Source organism: Natator depressus, chromosome 15, assembly GCF_965152275.1.
Source record: "Natator depressus isolate rNatDep1 chromosome 15, rNatDep2.hap1, whole genome shotgun sequence".
NCBI classification, from domain to species: Eukaryota; Metazoa; Chordata; order Testudines; family Cheloniidae; genus Natator; species Natator depressus.
This window is the reverse complement of record NC_134248.1, coordinates 2373797-2400375: the sequence shown is the minus strand read 5'-3', so window position 1 is coordinate 2400375 and position 26579 is coordinate 2373797. Positions and strand designations below refer to the sequence as shown.

General features: G+C 40.9%; 1 protein-coding gene across 5 annotated transcripts in view; it reads left to right on the top strand.

Moving 5' to 3' along the window:
* The first annotated feature begins 482 nt into the window (after nt 1-482).
* Nucleotides 483-26579, top strand: part of EWSR1 (EWS RNA binding protein 1) — a 40166-nt gene continuing 14069 nt past the window's right edge. For 2 of the 5 annotated variants that reach the window (XM_074972963.1, XM_074972961.1), the window contains exons 1-9: nt 484-588; nt 8414-8450; nt 8759-8810; nt 12882-13005; nt 13405-13422; nt 19931-20117; nt 21246-21413; nt 22470-22681; nt 24370-24550. In XM_074972963.1, coding sequence (XP_074829064.1) covers nt 576-588; nt 8414-8450; nt 8759-8810; nt 12882-13005; nt 13405-13422; nt 19931-20117; nt 21246-21413; nt 22470-22681; nt 24370-24550 — 992 coding nt within the window. In that variant the 5' untranslated portion in view covers nt 484-575. Of the gene's footprint in view, nt 589-8413; nt 8451-8758; nt 8811-12881; nt 13006-13404; nt 13423-19930; nt 20118-21245; nt 21414-22469; nt 22682-24369; nt 24551-26579 lie in introns of all 5 variants that reach the window. The other 3 variants (XM_074972966.1, XM_074972965.1, XM_074972964.1) reach the window with 2 other exon arrangements.

Sequence of the window (26579 nt, the reverse complement as noted above, 5' to 3'; positions counted from 1 at the left end):
CACCGCTCCAAGTGTTGACCTCATGCCAACTCCCCACAGCTACATGTGACGACATGATGACATCACACAATGTTGTGTAATGTGATTTTAAGCCAAGATAAGACTCTTGGGTCATTTCAATAAGTACAATCTGTGATGGCAGCTCTTCCCCGTCCCCGCATTTCCCCCCATGGGCGGCACCCAGCGACGAGTCTGGGGCTGCTAGCTGCTCCCAGACCCTCCCCCAACCTCTGTGGCCTATGCTGCGTTTCCCTAGAGTGTCTCTTGAACGACGATCCCTAACTGGGGTGGACTGAACCATTCGTCACCCCAAAGGGGAGCAATGCCTAGAAATAAAACTCCGTGGCCCCTCTCGCCTCCCTTGCCAGGCTCCCGACTGGTCTGTGCTCCCTGACTGGGGGAGGGAGTCTCCGTGCGGAGGGGAGTTGGGATTAGGCGGGACGGTGGGGAGGGGAAATGTAGTTAGGTCCCCCCCCATTTGGAGTGGTAGGAGCCGAGGTTGGAAAGGCTGCGCATGAGCGCGCGGCAGAGGGACCAGACGGACGTTGAGAGAACGAGGAGGAAGAAGCGAGAAAATGGCGTCGACGGGTGAGTGGCGGGGCCGGGCCGGGCCGGGCCGGACCCGGCGACAGACAGACTCGGCCCGGGCCTGGCCCCCAGCCTCGGGGGCGAGGCCCCTTCGCGTGGGGATGGCGCGGGGCGGATGGGCCTGGGGCAGGCGGGGGCCCCGCCCCGCCACAGACGCTTCCCGCGGAAGGCCGGGACCGCCGGGGGGGGGGGGGTTCTGGAAGCTTCTCCGGGCCGCGTGTGACGGGGGGCGGTTAGGGCGGGCGGGCCCGGCGGGTGGCGGGGGCACCGGGCGGCCTGGGCCTCGCTCCCATTGTGTAACGTTCGGGCGGCGCGGGCTCCCTAGGCCCGGCTGCGGGGCCTGCCCCGCTCCCTGCGCACGGGGGGGCGGAGCGGGATCCGCTCCCCGGGCTCGGCTGGGGCCCGCTGCGCCGTCCCCGCCGGGCAGAGCCGCCTCCCCGCGTCGGGCCTGGCTCGTCCTCCCGCAGCCGCCTCCGTGCCCCCGGGGAGGGCTGCGTGGGGCTAGCCAGACACTCGGCCTCGCCCTGCCCCGCACTCAGACAATGGAGCCGCCCGAGGGCAGGGCCGCTTGTGGCAAATGGCGGAGACTTAAGAAGGGAGCTGGTGCGGCCCTGCTTGGAGCCGCGGCGCCCCCTTGTCCAGCTCCGCCCTGGGGCCTCTGCCCTGCCCAGGATTGGCCGCCCTGTGGGGCCGAGGCCACGGAGAGTTCTTGGGTACTGCCACCCGGTGGGTTTAGGGCCAGATGGATACGAATACTGGCAACTAAATGCCTTTAAAAAAGCTGGCCTTATCTTTCCAGGGCTCTGAAATGGGCTGTATTCAGCAAAGCAAAACGAAATGGACCGTAAGCAATTTCCTGAAGGAGAAGTGGGTCATTTTCATAAGCCTAAAAACTGATGAGAACTCCAGTGTTCAGTAGACCTGTGCTAATTATAATCTTGTCAATTGTCTGTAATGGGCCACTCTCTTACCACTTCAAAAGTTTTTTTCCCTCCCTTGGTATTCTGCTGTTAATTGATTTATCTTGTTAGACTGATCTCACACTTGCTAAAGCAACCCCCCATCCTTTCATGAATTTATACCTGCTCCTGTATTTTCACTCCATGCATCCGATGAAGTGAGTTCTAGCCCACGAAAGCTTATGCCCAGATAAATGTGTTAGTCTCTAAGGTACCACAAGGACTCCTCGTTGTTTTTGCTAATTATAATGAAAGCCTGCTCTTTCCTGTTGAGGCTGGAGTTGTAAAATGGATGTTCTGTGTTAAAAGGCATCTACCATTGAAGGTTTGAACTATGGTATGGTAATGGAGGTTTCGGGCTCACTAGACAATTAGTTTCCTAGAAAATCTTTACTTGACATGAGATGTCTTTTCATTTAACTCTTTAGATTTAAGTGCTCTGCATGCTTATTGCCAAAAATGAGAACACTTGTGTACTTCAACATCTGTTACCTAATCTGTATATCCTGTTTTGCACCAAAACAAAATGCAAAAACCACACCACCTCTAGTCCTTTAAAGCTGCTTTAACAAATTATTTTTAAGGATGTCTTTAAAATATAGAAAATTTGGCTAAGGAATGAGAGCATGCTTCTGTTGGTACAAAACTTATAAGGCATTAGATTATGCATTATAAGTCCCATCTTGTATTGTTTTCAAAGTGCATTCTTAAGTAATATTTACATTAATATCCCCTTGTGTAATGTTCGGAATTTACTGCTCCTCACCCCACTTTGGCAACTTTGCTCTTTAGAATCCAGCTTCACTAACTAGTGCTAACTGCTTTGCAAACCTGGAAGTACAGAATGTCTGGCTTTGCATGAGTCAGAACAGCTGCTGGTGTAGTTTAGAACTGAGAGTCTGAGGGTTGTCTTTAAGGACCTTGTTTAAGAGGGGATGATCTGAAAGGATGGGAGCACAGTTCTCCCATTATTGCCCTTCTAAGATCACTAATGATTCTGTACACATGTCATTTTTCCAATGGCAAATGCCCCACCTGCATAGATGTTCTTAAAACACATATTCATACTTGATGATAGATGAGGAAAATTATCTTAAATTAGGGGTTGACAGTTAATGCTAATACAGTGCTTTTTCTTTCTGGCTTAACATCAAATGAATTGCTCTGGAGAGAGACTGATCTTTGCCCCTTTTTCAGACCAAGGAGTAAGTGATTACACCAAAGTGTTAAAATTCCAAGATCTAGAAACAGTTGTCTTGCATTTTAGGGTGTATATCTACAAGTATTTACATCCCCATTTAAGCAAAAAGAGGGACTGAATAACAGTTTTGTTAATATAATTACATGACTAAAGATCTTTTGCAAGGTACACATTTGAAAATAGAATTAGCACTTCAGCAACTTTTCATCAGCATGTTATGTTGCTGGGATCACAGAACAAGTAGGATTAAGTATTTGGTTAGAGTAAAAGCAAAAGTGCCTCTCTTGAAAATTGTGTATCAAAATGGAGGCACTGGAGTTCTGTTTCTACGTATTAGTCATGTAATACATTCAGTAATTGTGTAATGCAAAAGGCCTAGGGTTTCTTAAGGAAATACAGCTTTAACTGCCGCAGCTCAAGTTTTCTATAGGAGTAGAGTGGGAAAGAAGATGGATAGGGCCATTACAATCACTCTCCACATTAGGACTCAATATTTGAAGTTTATTTTAAAATAGGCTTTGGGGCTAATATCATTCTAAAACATTTTTAAAATCTGGATTAAACATTTACGTCTAGTCCACATAGGCAGGCTAAACTGCAAATGTGGTCTTCGGTAAATGTTTACTGAGCCTCGTGGATGTGGTTTATATAGCAGTGAAAAAATAAGCAGACTAATATTTGGCCTACAGATATGTCATGAGACCCTGTGATGAATATATCTGGTTACATTCGTTTCGGTTGTATAGGATAGATGGTAGATTAACTATTTCTGGGACCATAATAGAGCCTGGTACAGACAAAGGTGTTTTCACTGTTTGGGAGTATAGTTAAGAGTCCATCTACACTAAACAGTGGAATTGTGGTGTAACTAAGGACCTGTTATATTATATGGTGGTTGGTTTGGTAGCCTTTCTGGCACCAGAGCACCACCATAGTATTTACAGACAAAAGTTATGCAGTATTTCTTGTGAAAGGACTAATCAGAGAAGCCTAAATCTGGATTCCAGTACACCTTTAATTTGAACACAGTGATTCTTGCAGCTTATCTTTAAAAATCAGTACAGTGAAGGTACACCTCTACCCCAATATAACGCTGTCCTCAGGAGCCAAAAAATCTTACCGCATTATAGGTAAAACTGCCTTATATCGAATTTGCTTTGATCCACTGGTGTGCGCAGCCCCCCCCCCCCCCCCCCCCCCCCCGGAGCGCTGCTTTACCGTGTTATATCCAAATCCGTGTTACATCAGGTTGCCTTATATCGTGGTAGAGGTGTATTTTAAACTGAGATTTCTAGAACTTTAACACCAGAAAACAGGGTGGATAAAAATCTTCTTTAAAAAAATAATTAAAAATCGATGTTTTTATTAAATCTGATTTCTTTAATTAGGTTTGGTTTTTTAAATAAACATTTAAAATTATATTTGAAATTGACAATCTATGTTGGCTTAAATTTATTTATTAAAATCGTTTCAACTACATTAATAATAAGCAGTGCATGTTTAATCTGAATAAAAACTGTGTAATAGGATGAGATCTTTTCGTTCTAAAATTTTGAAGGATGTGGTAATCAAATAATCAGTTCACTAACTAATCAGTTTTAAATGTAAAATGTGTTTTGAAATTTTGAAACTACCAGCACAGTTAAGGTAGTTTTATTTAGTAAGTGCTGGGTTTGTGCACTCCTGGTTTAATTTTAATTTCATTCGAATACCACTTGACACAAATCATAAGCAAACAATTAATCATCTGATTAAAAATTAATCTAGATAATTGCTTAAATAAATATGTATAGCTGTAATGTATCCTCCTTGTTAGCAGAAAAGCACCACGTTTAGTGTAAAGGCTATAGTTAGTTGCAAATCTACGTATTTTAGTGGTTACCAATCAATGGGAATCAACCAGGAAACTAACTAAAGTGCAAATGCAAAACATGACTAAAATTGATGGTTTAAATCAAGGTTTCCTGCTTGCTGATTTAAATGACCTTTATTTAATTGGTGCATTCTGCTAGAAAACTTGCAGTACTGAAAAGTTAGTTTGATTCATGGTTTTTATTTTTAAATTTAGTGTTTATTTATTTTCCTCCATGTGTACTCAAAAAGAAAAGGAGTACTTGTGGCACCTGCTTTTCTGCCATAGTTCTGCCACACTTAGTTTCTGGCAGATAACTTTTTTTCTTTGGAGAAAACCAGTGAAGTATTTCTTTAGAGGAAAACGCAGTTTTACATGAGTGTTGCAAAAAAAATTATAAATAGGTCAAACTTTGGGCTTATCAACCTAAAGAACTAAGGAGTAAAGAAACATGAGAGTAAAATTGTCAAAATGGTTTAAAAAAATGTGCCTGTCTTTCCATTCAGTAAAGGAGGATGTTTTTTCTTCAGGAGCTGCTGTATTAGTGCTACACCATTGTATTGTCAAGCCTCATGAAACAGAAGAGGGTGAAGATTCAAGTCCCATTGAAATTAGTGTTTTTTAAATGTTACAACCAGAGATCCCAGAAGTCCTTTTGCCATGGAAAAATGTGGAATTTGCATTTTTACAGAGAATTTTTGTTTTTTAAATTTTATGAAAAAAATACAAACATATTAACTAGAGTGGAACCCCATTTATCTGATCTAATTGGGACCAGGGCTACACTGGATAAGCAAAAATTTGGATAATCCGGAGAATGGGCAAAAAACTTCAGCCCCAGGCAGCAGGGTTTGGGCTGTCAGTGGGAGACCTTGGTGGCTGGGGCTGAAGTTCTTTGCCCGTTTTCCAGATTATCTGAATTTTTGCTTATCTGGTCTGGCCCCAGTCCCAATTAGATCAGATAAACAGGGTTCCACTGTATATTGTGGCTAGGAAAACACTGGGTTTTTTACTGGAGAATTTCCGGGTTTTTTTATGGAAAGCTAGGATCCCTTGTTATAACAATTAACCAAAATATTTCTTCTTTAAAATGTTCACTAGTCCACTCAAGCACATTAGAAAAGGGAAGTTAAAGACAGATTTCATAATATATTTGATTAACCTGATTATAGAGACCTAATAGTAAAAACACTGTCTTAGGTTGTTTAAAGGAAATAAAAGGGGAGAAGAGGGGAAAAGTAAGTGTTATAAGTAACTGAAGATTGCATAGTAAAGATTCTCAAATTTGGGGCTGCTTCTGAGGCTCAGCTCATTGTTGTGGGTGTAGTAATTTGCTTGCCAATGTCCTTCCACTGAGCAGCAAGAGCAGTCTCAAACTTTTTTCACTGGCCACCCCTTTTACACAACAAGCCTCTGAGTGCGACCCCCGCTAATAAATTAAACACACTTTTTAATATATTTAACACCATTATAAATGCTGGAGGCAAGCGGGGTTTGGGGTGGAGCTTGACAGCTTGTGACCACCCATGTAATAACCTCACAACACCTGAGATGTCTTGACCCCCAGTTTGAGAACCCTTGAGCAAGAGGAAGCAGAGCTGGGGACTCACCTGTCGCATCTCAGCACATAAGTGGTGGCCATATGTACATATGCTTTTCAGCTGCAAGAATTAGGCTCAGAAATGTTGAATGTGTTCAGTGAAACAGAAGGGCAGGAAAAGGAGGACTGAAAATGGGAAGATGAGGATGGGGATTATGAGTAGTGGGCATATGGACAGATTGTGGGAGTGTGTGGTGGACAAAGGAATGGATGATGGATATATAGAAAATAAAGGGAATGAGGAAGGAAGGGGGAGGGAGAGTTGGTTAGGAATAAGATAAGGTGGAGCAAATGTGGAAGGAAAGGAAGGAAGTTAAGTACATAGCAAGAAATAGGAAGGTGTGATGAACACTGAGGTGAAGGAAAGCAATGCAAGGTGTGAAAGAAACAAATGATGCTCATTTTAGGTCAGCTTTAACTAATGAATGTTTTAAAGACTGAAATGTTAATGCTTCTGAGCTGGGAATGGGCACGCATTTTAAACATCTGTAAAAGGCAGAGTCAAAGAATTGAACGTAGCAAGTTGTAAATTTTAAAAATATAAAAATATTTAGAAAAAACAAGTAATGCTAGAATATAGTCTAATTTGTGTGAGGGATCTCAGGAGTTCAGATCTTTCAGAAGAGCAGTTTAACATATTTGGTTCTGAGTGGCATCAAATGGCAGGTGTTTGTTTAATCTAAAAATAAATTATTTGCGGAGACTCTCTACCCCATTACCCTCTGTTCCCAATACAATAACTTTATTTCTTCCTACTGCAAATTCAAAATAGTGTGCAGGCTGGTCAGAAGTTATCATCCAGGCCGCTGCAACTTCCTTTCTAATGCACTCCCCCTCAAAATCCCAGTCAGTGCCTGAATCCCCCAACAGCAACACCAAGATTGAAATGGGAGGGGAAGAAACCCATATAATTAATTTTAATCATTATATGTGAATGCGGTGGGAAGCAGAGACCTGAAAATTGTGTTGCTGAGGAGTCTTCGGCTTTAAGAAATGTGAGCCATTGATATACAATAAAAATACTAAGTTTTTATATTTCAACCTTTGTTTATTCAGTGCCACACATTTCAGTTACAAGAAGCTAGAAAGATAAATGAAAGAATTAAAGCAGATCCTTGAATTCTGCAGAGTTGTCAGCCAGATTCCTCCTATATTTTTACTTTGGTTTTCTTGGCTATACTAGCTAACCCTGAGGTATTGTCAAAATAAAAATATATACGTCTGTTCCCATTTGGGACTACTAAAATCTTTGCAAGGAAATTGTAGCAATATCTAGTCCCAAACTGCTTTCAACTAAATTAGATGCCTTAGCTTGAGTGGCTGTAGTAGCTTTAGAGCAGTGTTTCTCAACCTTTTTGATACCAGAGACCGGCTTGCTGCCTTCCTAACTTGTATCTGGGAGATTTCAGGGACCAGTTGTTGAGAGACACTGATTTAGAGAATGCATAGATACAGAGAGTTTGAACAATGTCTGATCTTTCCATACTCCGTTAATCACACTTTCCGTACACTGGAAGCATTTGAAAGTAATAATTTGTTTGACGACTAAGGCCTTGACCTGTTGAGGAACTTCTGCTACTGCTTGCTCTAGATGTCTGAAAGGCAACTAAAAACACTTCATACCTTTCAGTGAAGCCTTGCATTTATGATCTATAATAATCTGAAATATAGCATTGTCGTTGATCAAGGGAATGGGGAGGGTGGGAATATAAAAACTCATTGCTAACTGAATATCTTGGATTTTGACACAAACTTTTAAACAATCTTCCAGTGATTCATTTTTGGCCTTTTAAAGTCAAAATACAAGGAGCACAGCCTTATTTTAGCTTCTACAACTTTGAATAGTTGGAGCAAATCCTCCTGAAACTGACCTTGTCTTAAAGGGGTCAGGCATAGTGTTTTTTTTTAAAAAACAAAAAAAAACCACACATCCTCCTGCTTCAGTAGCTGGGTGCCATCCAAGGTGACACATTAAAGTAGGGTAATCCCAAGATTGCTGGAAGCAGCAGGTAACAAAGGGAAGAGGTTTTTGCTTCCAAACCAAAATGTTTAATAAATTTACCTTTAGCATCTTCGAAACTTTGGTTTCTGGTTGTTTATAATGGTTTCTCCTCTTCCAAGCAGCTGGAAGAAATTCTGGCAACTGCACTCTTATGCCGTCAATTTTATTAGCTGTCTTTGTCAACATTCTTACTCTTCTTTCTTTCCTGCAGACTATAGTACCTATAGCCAAGCTGCAGCCCAGCAAGGGTAAGTAACATTATAGTCTCCATTTGTGTTTTTAAAGGGCATACAATAGCTTTCTCTTTAGTGAAGATTTGGTATATAGTGTTGTATTTCTTAATTTGAGTGTGTGTGTGTGTATATAGATGTGTATATATATTTCTAAATAAAAAATGGATTCTACTGTTTCCTTTAAATTAGACCTATTATATTCTGTTACCAAGAACTACAACACAAATAGTTTGGGAACATTGAAAGTGTTTGTGTAAAGTATGTATTACACAATTCAGTAGTGTATATCTGCATTTTAAAATTTCATTACATTCTTTTTATAGCTACAGTGCTTATGCAGCTCAGCCAGCTCAAGGATATGCACAGACGACCCAGGTAAAACATGGGGCATTTTCATAACAGCTACTGAGTCACGTCTACCAATAAACTAAGCCAGACTTGACCAGCCATTAAATAACCAAAGAAAAAGACTGAGCTTTAATGTGAAATATGTTGGAAAGTTTTATGATAACGGTTTAGATTGTGTAGAAGGCTTCCTTAAAGGGACAACAACCTTAAAATCTGGAACTGTTCACTTACTGTTAAGAATTTCTTAGCCCACTGCTGTAATTGAGAGAAAATAATTCTTGGTGTGTATTTAACAGTTTCCCTGTTTGTGAATATTTCATTCAGCAGTGCAGGAGAGAGAAACCAGTTAAAGTAGAGAAATGTAATTTGCAAAATTGCATCAGTTGTTGGATGGAATGGGAAGAGAATAGACTTTAGGTACAGGTATTATACCAGAAACAATTAACAAAGCTTGAAATTGACTAGATTTCAGGCTGATGTCTGTCAAAAGGAAACTAAAATGTTTGCGTTTAAAAAAAAAAAAATCTTAAGGATCCAGATTGTGTAGAGACAAACTTCAGATGCATTTTAAAGGAATACTGAGTTTCCTTCTAAAACTGTAGTTCAGGTTTCTGCGTTTCTACTAGCATCATTCGATAGCTTCACTTTCAAGGGAGCTGCATGCCTTACTCTACAGCAGTAAGGTATCAACTGTTGCCAGAGAAATACAACTGTAATCTTTGCGTTTGGGCCTCCTTAATCAGTGACCTACACACTAATTAAAGTTTTGTTTACATAATTGTATTGATGAAAAATGACTTTAGAACTAGATGCAACAGTTCTCAAACTGTGGGTTGGGACCCTAATGTGGGTTGCGCCGCCATTTTAATGGGGTTGCCAGGGCTGGCATTAGACTTGCTGGAGCCAAAGCTCCCTGGCCCCTCCTTGGGCCAAAGCCCGAGCTCCACTGCCCAGGGCTGAAGCCAAAGTCTGAGGGCTTCAGCCCTGGATGGTGGGGCTGAGGTTATAGGTCCCCTACCTGGGGCTGAAGCCCTTTGGCTTTGGTCCCCCCAGCCCGGGGTGGTGGGGCTTTGGCAGGGCTCGGGTGGGCTCAGGCTTCGGTCCCCCCTCCTGGGGTCGTGTAGTAATTTTTGTTCTCAGAAGCGGGGTTGCAGTGCACTGAAGTTTGAGAACCCATGAGGTAGAATAATAATAGGTATCCTTCAGTCTCGAGAGACCATGGGTATGCGCTCCTGAGAGGTAAAGAATTTACTCAGTTGGTTTTATGGCAGCCGTGAGTCTGGCTGAAGAGAGACAATCTCTGCCACGTCTGTCACATTTAAAGGTGGTGATTCGACCCTTTGGGCTCTGCCTTCTGCAAACTCTTTTCTCCTCTGTTGAGCTAAACTGCTTCCTCTCGTAGCTCTGGAGACTGTTGTTAAGCTCTTGTTTCCAAAGACTGCAGTCTTGAGTGTGATCTTCCCATTTGTCTACATCCATGTCCATTTCTTTGCACGCATCCTTGAAATGCAATTTTGGATGTCCTTTTGGTCTTTTTCCTAATGCCAATTTGCTGTAGAGGGTGTCCTTTGGGATATGCCCATCATTCATTCAGCACACATGCCCAAGCCAGTGGAAGTGTCTGTTTGGGAAGTGTTTGCATGCTAGGTATGCTGGCCCGTTTGAGCCAGTGTTAGAGCCACTCAGAGAGTTAACAGTGTTAGAGTTAGTGTTTGAGCCACTCAGTGTTGGTGACTCTGTCCCTCCAGAAGATTCCAAAGATTTGATGAAGCTAACACACATGAAAGCTCTGGTCCATGTCTCGCTTCCATACAAAAATATGCTGATAACACACACACGATACACACAGATCTTTGTGTGTTTTGTCAGTTTGTTGTTTGGCCTACCCTCTTGTTCAGTCTAGACATTGTTGTGGCAGCTTTTCCAATGCGGATGTTGAGTTTCAAGTGAAAGTTTGGCTGTGATAGTGGATCCCAGGTATGTGAACTCTTTCACCACTTCAAGTTCATAGCTGCTGTTCTTGATGGAGGGTGCTTCCTCAACTCCATGGCACATTGTTAGTCTTTTTTAGGCTTAATAGTAAGCCTGAAGTCTGGCAGGCTTTGGAAAAACTGACTATTAGGCTTTGAAGATGAGCTTCTGTGTGGGTTGTCACTGCTGCATCATCAGCAAGGAAAAGGTGTTGGATAAGGGCCTTCTGAGTCTTGGTTTTAGATCTGAGTCTTGCAAGATTGAACAGCTTTCCATCAGATCTTGTGTGCAAGTAGATTCTCTCCGTTGAGGAACCAAAAGCTTGTTTCAGTAGCAGGGAGAGGAAAATCCCAAACAGAGTCGGTGCAAGTACTCAATTTTGCTCAACTCCGCAATGAATCTGGAAAGCCTCAAACACTGAGCCGTCATATTGGACTGTTTTCATGGAAGGATCGAATCATGCTTAAGAGCTTGGGGGGGACATCCAATCTTCTGGACGTCCACTAATTTGAGATAGAGTATACATACTGATGACTTCTGTTACTATTTAGTTATTTGGAGGAAAAGATTAGCATTAGTCAAGCCACCAGTATGTTATAGTGGATGTTTTGTACTTTTTCTTTAGTTTTCTAATCGTTAGAATTTCAGATTTTATGAATGAATTTTTTTTGCTAAGAAGTTTCATACTTAAAATGCTCATCTGTGTTGAAAAAGAGAAGACAAAGGGCTCACTAACACCCTGTCTGTGAGAACAACACAACTCAAATTTATAAGCAAATAGTCCAAGTTACACTTGCAACCTTTCCTCAACTTCTTATCTACTGAACTTCCACAAGTCAAGAAAGCTTGAAATGCTTTCACTGTGACTAGGCTACCCTCCTTTAGGGTTTACAATTTGAAGCCAATGAGACATGTCGTCCTAAGTCACATAAGGCTTGTCTTCACTGCATTTTTAGTCTGAGATATAACTTGAGCTTTGCCCCTCACCCACATACAGATCTTGTTCACACACGAATCTCTACCAGGAGAGATGTGGTGCTTTAAGCTTGGGTAGGTGAAGGAGAGTGTTTGAATCTCCAGCTAGTAATTCAGTGGGGGTGCAGCAGCTTAAGATACAGCAACTGAACTGCTAATCTAATCACTCTACTAGAACAGTCACTCTGGGGGTATGTCTACACTACAGCTCCCAGCTCAAGTAGACACTCACTTGAGCTACCGTGCTAAAAATAGCAGTGTGGATGTTGCAGCATGGTCTGTGACTCAGACTAGTCACCTGACCTCAGATCCATGGGGTCAGCCAGGCTTGGGCGGCTAGCCACAGTCTGAATGGCCACCCCTGCTTCAGTGTCCATACTGCTATTTTTAGCATGCTAGTTTATGTGGAGCTGGCCTGAGTCCGGCTACCCAGACTGAGAGGCGCAGACCCAGCTGCAGTGTAGACATACCATGTGCTGCTAATCACTCTGTAGCTCGTGTATTTCCCAGTATGATACTGGAGGTAGGCTAGCTCAACTGGAGTAATAAGCCTCCTTAAGCGCTCCTTAAAATCATGCCCTCAAGAACTTAAATATGGGTTTAGGTTCCTACTTTTGAAAATGTTCACAACAACTTTGTTAATGCTTTGAAAGCCTAAGTAACATTTCACGGTTAACACTGAAGGAATTTTGTTTTGAAGTGGCAAAAGTTTCCACTAAGAAAAGTTTTTTAATAAAAAGTATGGTTTTTAGCTCCTCAGGCTGCCTACACATATTCATATGATTAACTATAAACATGTGAGTACGCCTATCAAAGTCTGTAGGAAGCCTGGGATTATTTAAGTGTTTGCAGGATCAAGGGTTTAGTTTTCAATATTTTGTTTGGCCTATGGGGTTTGTAAAATTCTAATAAAGATACTAGTAGTGACATTTAGAAACAACATTTATAATATACTTGATTATAAATTTTAATCGGCCTTACAAAGCCTCAACCTAATTTGTCTGTTGTTTAAAAGAAAAGTAAATTGATTTAAATTGCTCCACATTGCTGCCTTTTTACTCTGTGTCACCAAAATGACTGTTTATATGCCTCTATGTAATGAAATAAACTGATCTCAGTGCTTGAATTAAATATATATTTTCTTTGGAGCAGGCCTATGGGCAACAGAGTTATGGAACTTATGGACAACCCACTGATGTCAACTACACACAGGCTCAGACAACTGCAACATATGGGCAAACTGCATATGCAACTTCATATGGGCAGCCTCCAACGGGTAAGAGCCTCAACAGTGTTGCATGACTTTGTTTTTACTGGGGAAAGAGCTTAGTTAAAATCTTCTACCTAAATATGAACCTAAACCATATTGAGTCGATTAGGGCATCTTTGACGTAGAAAAGGTTTTAGTGTTCCTATAGCCTTCCTTTTAGGGAATGCTGATTTAAAACAATGCTGAGATGTGGGTGGGATGAATGCCAGGAGTAAACATACCCGTTTAATCTACAGAATGTACTTTGTTTAAAAAAAGAATCAAACACAAAAACTGTGTAACAATGCTCATTGGGAATGTGTACTCTGGGCATCTCTTCAGTTGCTTGAAAATCAAATTGGTTAAAGTGACTGTTTGCCTGTTCTGATAGTGTACCCTCTACTTTTTGTCTTGTGCTTTCCACAGTAGAAGGGACAAGTACAGGTTTGAATATCCTGCTCACTCTTGCATGGGAAATGCTGTTTCATTCTGTCTAAACTTGTGATGTTAACCCTTTAGGTGTTTCATTTGTTTTAGACCTAATAACATCACATTAAACATACAGTACTATTCAAAATTTGCTAGTACTTAGTGCCATTTATAAGTTCCATGTCTGTATAATGAGTACCATTCACAAACTCCTGAGTGCCATGCTCTATGGATAAAACTTTCCAAGCAATCTAGTGACAGCTGTACCAAGGTGTTCCAGGTGAATATAACTGAGCTGTCTTTACCATTTCCTAAAGGGTAAACAGCATGATTAGACATGTTCAGATTGTTCTGACTACCACCTTTGCATGTTCCATGTTATGTCTGTGGGTTTCCAGTTCAGACATATACTTGACATCTTCATAAATAGTCTGTAAATTACTTCAACTTGTGCTTTTTAAACTGGAGTCTTGTTCATAAAAATACCTTAAAGTTTATTTAAAAAAAACAAAAACCAAAAACCTGATCTGGAGAGACTTGATCCATCATTTGAAGACTATATTCTGGTGCACTCGATTTGAACCAGGAGTCCATGCAAAAACATAGTCTCTCTTCACTCAAGTGACATCCTGTTTACATTTTTTTATGTGGCTCATCCTTTATTAAAATTAACTCTCTAGTGGAATGGAAACTTCCTAAAGGTTCCCTAGGAATATCCAGGACATACAGGTGGTGTTTCTACTAGTATCTGGGCATAGATGGATGGATGGTAAGGTGGATGTCTTACAATGGAAAATGTGGAGAAAAAATTACCATAATGTATTTAATTGTGCAATTCTTTACCACCATTTTTAAGTTGGGGAGGGTTTCTTTCTGACAGTAATCTTATGCCTTGAAGAATGAGAACAGATTGCTTTTGTAACTCACGCAGTTCTAGAGGTGATTTGTTCTTGGTTTGCCATTTAAGTGTTGAAGATCAGGAATCATTAACAGAATATATTTGTAGACTTAAACTTTAAAAATATCTCTGAAAAATCTGTGCCATTTATTCTGCTGGCACTAAGGCCTTGTCTACACTAACAAGGTAAGTCGATCCAAATTATGCTAATTAAATTACATAAATTACGTAATTTAATTGGACATAGCTTAGATCGATTTACAGCAATGTCTGCGTTGACAGGAGGCGCTCTCCCGTCAATTTACAGCGTCTTCACCAGACCTGCTAAATCGATGCTGCTGCTTCTGTTGCAGCATTGCTGATTTAGCCTGTAGTGAAGACCCGCCCTTAACGTGCAGGGGTTATAGGAACAGTAATCTACTGGATTATGTTTTTTGCTTGCTCCATGTTTAGCTCAAGTTACATTTACTGGGATATATAACAATATTAGATATTCTGCCTGTGCTGCTTCCTCTCACACCCAATAAAAAATGCCACTTAAAAAAAAAAATTATGGTCAGATGGAAGACCACATAGGCGTAGGTCCCTAGAGTATGATTTGCATTAGTTTGCCTTTCTGTCCATTCGTTTGCCTCCCTGTCTTTAACTTTGACAGAACTGTTTATATATGCTACTTATATGCACCTAGTGCTGAGTGCTAAAGTCACTATACCATCCGCTGCTAGAAGATTCAGAATCCTCCAAAGGTGAACTGATAGTAGTACTGTTTTTTTAAACAACCTGAAACCTCTTAGGGGCCTAATCTAGAGTCCATCAAAGATACTGTTCAGTATGCAATTTCTATGTTTTCATGCTTTATAAAACATGTAGTGCTGTAAGGGATACACAAATTAGCGCCCTAAAAAGGATCATATTTAGACTTCCGGTAAAATTGCACTTAATTTTCTCTAGAAGCTGACTTTGTATTGCTTAAGACAATTATTTAAATGGTACTTTTATTGTCTATTTTCATAATTCCTTAAAAGGCTTTATGTTGTGTCAGAGCTTTATGTTGCTCTGTGAAGCTCCCTCCCCATTCCCTTTGAAATACCACTGATGTGGGGGTCTGTCTGCAGGAGTATTAGAGTTGGTTCTTCTGCACCATGATAGTGGTCCAGGCTAGGGTTGTCTTCGCCTGCATAGGGGCGTATTTTAGCCCCACATAGGGGGAGGCTCAATTGGTCTCCCCTTTATCCCAGCCTATTTGGTCCTGTGTGGCTGGCGCTGATTTGCAGCTTAGTATGCATTTGAGGTGTGAGTTAATCCAAAGGTTATCAATATCTCCTATATTGTTACCCCAATTAAGCAATTTTTTGGGACTCCCTTTCCCCTCTAGGCATAAAGGTTGGGAGGAGGGGTCATAACCCTGGGGACTTCTTTGTGATCTCTAGATTGAGAATAATCTTCTGCAAATAACCAAACCCATTCTTTCTTTTTGACCACTGTATTTTAGTATCATGTATTTAAAATGTCAGTACTTAGGCCAACAATTTAAAGATATGTAATCTACCATCATGAAGAATAACTTATTATGGATGGTGAACATAATTTCCTGTTTCTTGGTTCTCCCGTATGGTAAGTTTACCTATCCAGTATGTATTAGGATTGTGCAGGAATTTATTAAACAGCTTATGATGCTGGCTTTTTAAATTAGAGGGAACTTTGAAAACTGCCACCACCTGAAGAGAAGCCAGCTATTTCAGAATAAATCCTTTTCAATCCAGTATTTCATCTGAGTATTCTTTGAGGGCTGAATCCTTCCCTTCTAATGCAGAAAGAACTGCTCTTTACATCCATGGGGGTTTTGCATGCAAAAGGCTTGCTGGGTTAGATCCAGATAGAGGAACTGGAGCTGACTAAGGAATATCTTTACCGGGCTGCTTAAAGGAGATTATGAAGTTCTTAAAGTTTCTTTTTTCTGTCCGTGTTGGAGACTCTCTCAAATTGTTTGGGTGGTTAAATGGTCTAAATCAGGGGTTCTCAAACTTCAGCAACCCAAGGACCCCCATTTTGATTTAAAAATTTTTGCAGGACCCCCCCCACCCCAGGCCCCTGCTCAGCCCCAGGCCCTGCCCCCACTCCACCCCTGCCCCTCCTTTTCCATGCCTCTTTCTACCCCCTACCCTGAGCACACCCCGTCCATGCTCAGTGCCTCCTACACACCGGTCTTACAGGAGGCGCTGGGAGGGAGGGGGAGGAGTTAATCAGCGGGCCCCCAGAGGTTCCTTTGCGGACCCCAGTTTGAGAGATGCTGGTCTATTTGTTTCCCCAAAGTGGAATCTAATAACATACAGCTCTAATTGTTTTGTATTATCCTAAACTAAGCTGATGTTCAGTTGAAATTAGAATTTACAGTAATGAGTTCCTAAATCACTAACCATTTACATATTGAGGCTTAAATATTAAAAGCACTTTTACAAATGATGTGCCAAGACTAGTGTTCACGTGCTTAAAATTCAGGGTTCTTTTTCTTAGGACAGTTAACGACCTTAGTGACATCTGGCAGTGTGCAAACTCTGCAGCCTGCTTTGGATTTGGTTTTAATAATACCATCAGATGTGCCAGGAAAAAGGGACCAAAGTTGGAAAGATCTAGCTTAGGCCTTGATCCTACAACAAGTTCTCTCTGAGTACAGGATTGGGACCCAAGTGTATTAGTTTGCTGTGAAGTTTACCTCTGACCACTGGGAACTGACTTACTGCAAAAGCCTGATGTTGTCAATGAGCGATCGGGGCTTAGTTGTTTGGAATTGGGGTTCATCTAACTTTAGGTATCAGCCAGTCTTTGTGGAATGCTTTTGTGGCTCATGTTTGGTTTTTTTGAGAGTTTTTGAACTGTTTCCGTTTGCTGAACACAAACTGTTCTCATTTTACACCATTCAGCACCATCCCATTCACCTTTTTTCCTCGCTAGCACGCTTAGGCTTCAGAACAGGGATTTGCACGCTAGGTAGAAATGAGTACCCAGAATATTATGAAAAGCAAATATTGTTGAGATATGCTTTCCTGCAGAAAAGGAGGATAAATACCTACTTGCACTTTGGCTTTTCTAGCTTGGCTGAATTGTAACAAGTACAGTTTAAAATGCTGGGATTCATGAGGAACACTTGAAGAATTATTACACATGTGCTGAGTTACTACTCAGAATGTTGAACTGAAGTTGGTTTTATAGTTTACCAGTGTAGCTGCTTTGGCATGTGCTCTGAGGTAGTTTAAATACTACTTCATTAACAAATTAGGAAAGGTCTGGATTTTGTGACAGGTTACCTACATAGCACAATGAGTAGTGAAAGCAGCCTTGTGCATTTTGAAGACACTGAGGATGAAGGGAAAAGATGCTGACTAGTAAATGTTACAGTACTGGAGATTTCCTTTCCACTACCTGATTTTCAGAAGAGAAACTCCAGTGTAGTTAGTCTGAACACTACATGTGATGTTCTCTTCTTTGTGATGACAAGTTTCTTAATTATAATAAAATTAGCAAATAAAAAGGAAGCTGTTATCTTAATTGATGAAAAATAGAACTGAGATAATGTTTTCCTGTTACTTTGTTTCTCAATGCTAGCTATCAGTCCCCTTTTACAAAATCAAACTGAGCTGCTGGAGAATACCAGTAAAGAACAACTCCCACTCACTAACTGGAGATAGGAGCAATGATAGATATTTCTAAAAAGTGTCAAAGATTTGTTTATATTTACTACTGAATATTTTTACCGGAGGCATATTAAATTGGTACGGTCTTCCTTTAACCAGTGGCATATTAAAACAGCAGAAACAATTTGACTTCTTGGTATGTTTCTTCATTGAAATACTCAAATTTTAGTCTCTAACGTGCCACAAGTACTCCTGTTCTTTCTGTGGATACAGACTAACACGGGTGCTACTCTGAAACCTGAAATTAGTAGAGTATGCTGTTCAACATATTCATAAATGATCCAGAAAAAGAGGTAAAGTGAGGTGACAAGGTTTGCAAATGATACTAAATTTCTCAAGATAATTAAATCCAAAGCAGACTGTGAAGCATTACAAAAGGATCGCACAAAACTGGGTAACTGGACAACAAAATGGCAGATGAAATTCAGTGTTGATAAATGTAAAGTAATGCACAATGGAAGACATAAGCCCAACTATACATAAAAAGTGATGGGATCTAAATTAGCTGTTACTACTCAAGAAAGAGATCTTTGAAAATATCTGCTTACTGTACACTGGCAGTCAAAGAAGCTAACAATGTTAGGAACCATTAGGAAAGGGATTAATAAGACAGTAAATATCATAATGCCATGATATAAATCCTGATACACCCACACCTTGAATGCTGCATACAATTTGCCCCATCTCAAAAAAGATATATTAGAATTGGAAAAGGTATGAGAAGGGTAACACACATGATTAGGGGCATGGAACAGTTTCCATATGAGGAGAGATTAAAAAGATGGACTGTTCAACGTGGAAAAGAGATGGCTGAGGGGGGATATGATAGAAGTTTATAAAATCATGAATGGTGTGGAGAAAGTGAATAAGGAAGTGTTATTAGCCCCTTCACATAACTCAAGAACCTGGGTCACCCATTTAAATTAATAGGCAGCAGGTTTAACTCTCACAAAAGGAAGTACTTCTCCACACAGTGCAGTCAACCTGTGGAATTCCTTGCTGTGAAGGCCAAAAATTTAACTGGGTTCAGAGAAGTTAGATAAGGTCACGTAGGATAGGTTCATCAACAGCTGTTAGCCAAGATGGTCAGGATGCAACTTCAGCTCTAGGTGTCCCTAAGCCTCTGACTGCCAGATGCTGGGACTGGATGACAGGGGATGGATCACTTGATAATTGCCCTGTTCTGTTCATTCCCTCTGAAGCATCTGGCATTGGCCACTGTTGGAAGACAGGATACTGGGCTAGATGGACCATTGGTCTGACCCAGTATGGCCATTCTTATGTAAGTGCAAAATTAAAGTTCATTCTTTACATTTCAAGAATTACTAATGATTGCAAGTACCTAGTGCTTTAATGGTAACCTGTAAAGATCATCTTAAAAGTTAGCCTTATGCCTTTTCTTTGTGCTGTATTAAGGCCTAATATGGGTGTGACTTAGGTAAAAGTTTCTGTAATTGTTTCTTTTACTTCAGAAATAACAAGAATGTTCTCTGACTCTTGCCTGTTTTGGAGTATTTTCTACAGGTCTCTGCCTGTATTGTATGTTTTTTAAATTAGTTATTGAAGTTAAATAGTTGTAAACAATCAATCTTTAGTCTGACTGAGAAGGAGCTCCTGTTGGTCAATCAGCTTTTGTTCTCAGTGGTGTAATTATTTCTCTAGTCATTAGTTGGACCTGGAAGACTAGACTAGAATTTCTAATGTTGAAGCAAAAACGCTGTTTGGGGGAAACAAATTTCCAGGCCTTCATATGCCATGAAGAAGCAGAAAAGGGGCATAAGTCAATTTTTATGTTTTCAGGTTACCTATATTGCACAGTAAAAGTAAAATCAGTAACACTTGTAACCTCTGGGTAAAACTCTTTGAAGAATAAAATTCTGAAATATGAAATCTAGATTGAAAGTCAATCTGACCAAGCTTTTGTTTGTTCTAGGTTATACCACCCCGACTGCCCCCCCTGCTTATAGTCAGCCCGTCCAGGGGTACGGCACAGCTGCCTATGATACCACCACACCCACAGTTACTACCACCCAGGCTTCTTATGCAGCACAGTCCGCTTATGGCACCCAGCCTGCCTACCCAACCTATGGGCAGCAGCCAGCAACATCTGCACCTGCAAGGTAATACACACGGTTTCATTTAATTTTTTCTTTTTAAATAAGGTTCTTTCTGCTCTCCTATTGCTGAGAAAGGTGGGCCTTTGACAGATCCAAGAGTAACACTGAACATGCTTGGGCCTACTCCTCTGTGCATATGCCTCTCCTTTTGCATTTTTGGTTTCAGCTTTGCTGCTGCTCTATCTCATAGCTCTTACAGTGCCTGGGGAAAGTGTGTACATGACTTCCTCCTTCTGCGCCCAGCAGAGGTTGCCAGCAATGTTACCAAGCTGTTGCCTAACGCAAGAAATTCTACTGACCAACGAAACAGTGCAGCTGACTGTAGATGCAGTGCTATCAAACTGTGAGATAGGAAAAGTAGTGGAAAATTAACACTTGTCTCTCTCTTAGTTATGGGGTTACTTAAAGCAATATTGTTGCCTAGCATGTCGTTTGGGAATGGGTGTACGTGTATGACTTGATACAAAATATCTTCAACATTTTTGGCCCCTGTTGATAATAGGCCACTTAGCTTAATTGTATGTTTAGCAAATGTAAGATTTTCTTAACTTTTAAAACTCTTTTTAGTTAATCTCTAAATCAGATTGAATGTTAAACAAAACAAGCTGATGCCATCAGGTGACAAAGCTTCTTCACCAGTTTTGTACTAACCGCTTACAAGCATAGTGCAAGAAAACCTAGAGTGGAATGGCTGAGTTAATTGGCTCTAGAATGTGATCTGTCTGGGGCTATGCTGAAGTTGGTCTAATTCTAAATTATGTGCTTTAGATTTGAGATTGCACCTGATTAATAAGGTAAATGGAAGCTGTAGAAAAATTGTATTTTTAATTGTTAATGAGGTAGCCAGTGATTTCTCTAGTAGTGGGAGAATGTATAAATTGCCAATCAAAATGTAAAAAGTCTTGAATTTAATGAATTCTGTCTGCTTTCACAGTGATGAAACTGATACTGAGTTCCAATTAAAATACATTGGACTACCCAATGGCAACTTTAGGTCATAAATTCCATAAACTAATATATCCTAGTCTTCGACTGAGTGTGCTTGGGATTATCATTACCTGTTGCAAGGAGAATTGGGACGGAGGGGAGTTCGGTACAAAATGACTCCTCATTGCTGAACTTTGCTTTTAGACCTCAGGATAGCAGCAAGCCAGCAGAGACTAGCCAGCCGCAGTCGAGTACCACAGGTTACAGCCAGCCCAGCTTAGGATATGGACAAAGTAACTACAGTTATCCTCAGGTGCCTGGAAGTTACCCCATGCAGCCTGTCACTGCTCCTCCATCCTATCCTCCAACCAGGTAATTCTTTCAGAAAATTAGAGTTGGCGAAGGTGGTGGTGGAGCATTAAAATTTGTTTGCTTGGATAAAAGTGCTGTTGCCTTTTTTAAAGGGACTTTCCTAGTGTGTAAAAACTTTAAATATTTTTGATTTTAAGCATTTGTTCTCTATAAACCTTCTTACCATGTTTGCAGATTATCAGATATTTTCATAAACAAGCTTACTTGCATCTAACCAGTCTTCTCTTCACTGCAGGGTCAAAGAGGAAAGAATACAGGGCTGTGATTAAATAAGTTCTAATCAAAGGATAGATATCTATAATAACAAAAGGCAAAAGTGACTACTCAAGAAAAATGTTTTATGTAGAAATATTCACTTTTAGCTCTTAAGTGTGAAAGCCACCTTTTAATTACATGTCATTGCCTCCTAAAACTTGGGGTCCTAAAGAGAGGACATGTTTCAGGCTCTCTGTATTCCCCTTCAGTGTTAACTTTTAAAAATGCTGCTTCTGCGCACGTCGTGAATCTCAGGTGAGTTGTTCATCCTGAAATGTAGAATAGACAGGCGTTGCTTTTGAAATTCTCAAGCATGTCTGAAAAGCCTACACGTGCCAAGCAGAGAGACTTTTTATTTTGTTGGAAATAAAGTGAATTAGATTGCTCTTGATTTATAAGAAGCCAGGGAAACAAGTTACAAACAAACAAACCATATTACCAGCTGATATTTCAGAGTCTTCTAGATGACAGATATCAATCATTCACTGAATCTGTTTGTTTTAAAGTGCACTGTCTCAAGGGGTGCAGATTTCCCACTTGGAAACTAATGATGATTTCCATGGCATAGTTATCTCTTTTTAGAGCTATGAGGGACTAGATCAGTGTTTTTGTTTTTAGCAACCCTTATTTTTTTTCCTATGCCTGCAAATCAGCCTCCATAGGATGACCTCACATTTTAAATGACTTGTGTTATTACTTGCATTACTGTCTAGTTAGATACCGCTGCAGCCTAATGCGTGTTTCCAGGGGGCTTGATTTATCTTCCATCTAGAAACACTTCTTAATTCTTATGTCTTTCAGCTATTCCTCTACACAGCCAAGCAGTTACGATCAGAGCAGTTACTCTCAGCAAAGCACCTATGGGCAGCCAAGCACCTATGGACAACAGACTAGCTATGGCCAGCAAAGCAGCTATGGCCAGCAGCCACCTACTAGTTATCCTCCCCCGACTGGATCCTACAGCCAGGCCCCAAGCCAGTACAGCCAGCAGAGCAGCAGTTACGGCCAGCAGAGTGAGTTTGCATGACGAAGCTCATCTAAGGAGGCGAGCTGTAATGATTGTACAATCTCAGTAGTACTTGTGGCACCTTAGAGACTAACCAATTTATTTGAGCATAAGCTTTCGTGAGCTACAGCTCACTTCATCAGATGCATTCAGTTTTTTCCACTGAATGCATACGATGAAGTGAGCTGTAGCTTCGGAAAGCTTATGCTCAGATAAATTGGTTAGTCTCTAAGGTGCCACAAGTACTCCTTTTCTTTTTGCGAATACAGACTAACACAGCTGTTACTCTGAAACCTATCTCAGTAGTGTTTGTCAAATAAGATATACTAGTAAATCTCTGAAGGAGGATTTCACTCATTTAGCATCTTGAGTATTTTCCAGCCAGCAGGCGATCTGCAAGCTGATAGTTCTGTAGATTTTTTTACTGACTGTGGGTATAGTTTTAAGTTTGACCGCAAGTCAAGTGCTATGCATCCTGCTTTCAGTAGAGCCATTGTATTAAGACCCATGTCAAATGGTTAGTTAACAGTATTGCTAAAGTTCATGGTACTGAAGGCAGGTGCAAAGAGGTACAGTAACTCCTTGCTTAATGTTGTGGTTATGTTCCTGAAAAATTCTACTTTAAGTGAAATGATGTTAAGCGAATCCAATTTCCCCATAAGAATTAATGTAAATGGGGCGGGGGGGGGGGGGTTAGGTTCCAGGGAAAATTTTTTCCCAGACAAAATACTACATTTTGTGTGTGTACACAAATACACAGTACAAGTTTTAAACAGTTTAATACTATACACAGCAGTGATGATTGTGGAGCTTGGTTGAGGTGGTGAAGTCAGAGGGTGAAAGAGGGTGGGATATTTCCCAGGGAATGCCTTACTGCTAAATGATAACCTTTGTGGGCTCAGCGGAGTGCTAGTTTAACACTAGCCTCATACTCTACAAGGCAGCACAAATGGAGGGAGGGAAGACGGCATGGCAGAGAGAGAGAGAGAGAGAGAGAGAGACACACACACACACACACACACACACACACACACACACACACACAGTGTGTGTGTGAGAGAGACGCGCATTGCCCCTTTAAGTACGCTGACCCCACTCTAAGTACATTGCCTTTTTAAGTAGATCAGCAAGTTGAGACAGTAGCTGCTGCCAGCAAGCTCCCTCTGTCCTCAGCCCTGTAGTGTCTCCCCCACCACACACACTCTGGAAATGGGGTAAAGTAGCTAAGGGCAGGAGCGGGGGGAGGGGGACACCCTGATATTAGCAACCCCCGCACAGCAAGCAGGCGGCTCCCAGGAGCTGCTCCAAGGCAGAGGGCAGGAGCAGCACAGGGCAGTGGGGGGGAGGGACAGCCGAACTGCCTGGCAATTGATGGCTTGGTGGGCAGCTGCCACACAGGAAACTTAGGGGAGCTGATAGGAGTGCTGCCGATCCACCCTGGTTCCAAGCCCCCACCATTAGCTCCAATGGGCTGCTCTTTCTGTAAGCAGTGGACAAAGGATGATGCTGCCAAACAACATTATAAGGGAGTACTGTGCAACTTTAAACGAGCATGTTCTCTAATTGATCAGCAATGAAACAATGTTAACTGGGATGACTTTAAGTTAGGAGTTACTGTAATCGGAACAAGCACTTCAGAATGAGTCTGACTTTATCTGCTTCTGCTTTAATATCTACAATACAAACTTTCCTCAGGTTCATTTCGTCAGGACCATACCAGCAACATGGGTGGATATGGACAGGAATCTGGAGGCTTTTCTGGCCCAGGAGAAAGTCGGAGCATGAGTGGCCCTGATAACCGGGGAAGGGGAAGAGGAGGATTTGATCGTGGAGGCATGAGCAGAGGTGGGCGGGGAGGAGGACGCGGTGGAATGGGGTAAGAGCAAATCTTTTCTCCTTTTACCTAATTCTGTTTTACCCATAGGATTTGAAATGGAAGGAGCGGCTGAAAGATGACATTTTAAACCACACTTCCATGGAGAATATTTATTAATAGTGAGATTGTTTCTAGTCCATGGAAATGTCCTCCTAGGGGAAGTAGGGGCAGGATTGCTTTTTTCCTGCAGATTGTTGGGTTTGGGGGAATTAAGGGTTTTATGAAATAAAGAACTTTCAGCTCCCTTCATGGTTATTCAGAGGTGAAATCCTCTGTGGGATTTAACGATAACTTTGGATAGAACACACACAAACCTTCCAGGAGATCCAGGTTTCGCTTTCTTTGCCTCACTATTTGGGGTCTTGACGTTTCAGGTATGTACATGGCAGAAGCCTAATGTCAGCTGTTTTATACAATGTTTCCCCTCAGCCTCTGTTTGCACTAGAAGTAGCACTTGGAGCTACTGTTATAAGTGAATGTATGGATCAGTTTATTGTTGTTGAAGCCACGGCTCTAGAGTGGCTTGGTTGGAGTGTGAAGAAAAGCCCCAAGAACACCCAAAGATCTGACTTGACTTCCAGGACTGCTCCCCATTGGAGCTTTCAGGTGGTCTAAATCAGTTTGGCCATTTTAACTGATGGCATAATCTGGTTTAGTAAACCTATTTGTTCAGATCAGTAGTTTATAGCTCCCTGTCTCTGGTGTCTGTTTTAATGAAGGTGAGGATGATGGATTAATTATCAAGGCTAATGTAAGGAAGGTTTAGCTTTGTGTGTGTTCAATCGCTATGAAACTTAAGTTTAAAGCTATGCAGAGTTTCATTCATACGGATTAGAAATGCGGAGATGGAAGTGCAAAACATCAGGACAAATCTCGGTAAAATGTTGCCCCATATATTTGTATGGCTGGGCAAGTGAGTCAACAGCCTTAGATAAAAGTGCAGCATTTATTGGCAACTTGTTTTAGAACCCCATTTCACCTAGAAATTGGAGAAGTTACTCTGTCATTCTGCATAGCTTAGCTAAAATGAATCCAAATGGTCTGAAATCTTTATTGGAGAAATACAACTACCTGGAACTTATATTTTAAAGATAAACACTTGTTCACATGGAAACATTACTGATTTCATAAATTGGCTTGAATGGAACAGGGTTCCATTGTTCTATATAAAGATTTCACCCATAATATATTTATTTCTAATGTTTTTAAAGTAGATGTAGACACTTGAAATTACTATCATCACGTCTTAAAACTTCTAGCCATTTTGGTGCTGTTCACTGCAAAAGATTCATAATTTTTTTTCTCTAATTTCACATCTGTAATCAAAGAATAAATTACTTCTGTAGTGATTTCCAACTGAAAGTCTATTAAAGAGGCTGCCAGCTTTTGGATGTAGTTTTTCTACTGTCCATAGAAAAGGTGGCCTTCCCACGAAGCAGTAGGTTGAACACCCAGGGGGCAGGGTAGGGGAACTCGGCCCTTTTATCATGGTGTGGTGATGGATTTCAGTGTCTCTTGCAGGTAAGGAGCTCAATGTTATTAACATGCCCTTTTTCATTGACTCAATTATTTTATATTTTCATTGGCTGTTAAACATGGAAACTTTTTAACATGCTTTGTCGCATTTATATGCTACAGGTTACAAAGTGAGAGCCTTGTATACACTTCAATACTTAAAAAGTACCCGTACTCAGTACTCAGCCGGCAGCATAATGAAAAGTGGGACTAGACACGGTGTCCATATGGAGAGGAAAAATATACATAGAATATTTTTAACCAAATGTATTCATTGTATAAATGGAATCCTTCTGTAACTTTGGTAACTGCATACTGGTATAATACTTTAGAATTGTGTAACATTAAAAAGTGTAAACGTGTGTGTTTAAAAAGAGAGACATTACATATATGGTGTGTACTTTTTTTAAAAAAAAAAAGGAAGCAAAGCTGCATGCAACAGCTTGGAATTGTGTATTTAAAACCTTTTTAGAGATTAAAGGTGCAATACTGGCTAGCAAATAGATGGCTCTCT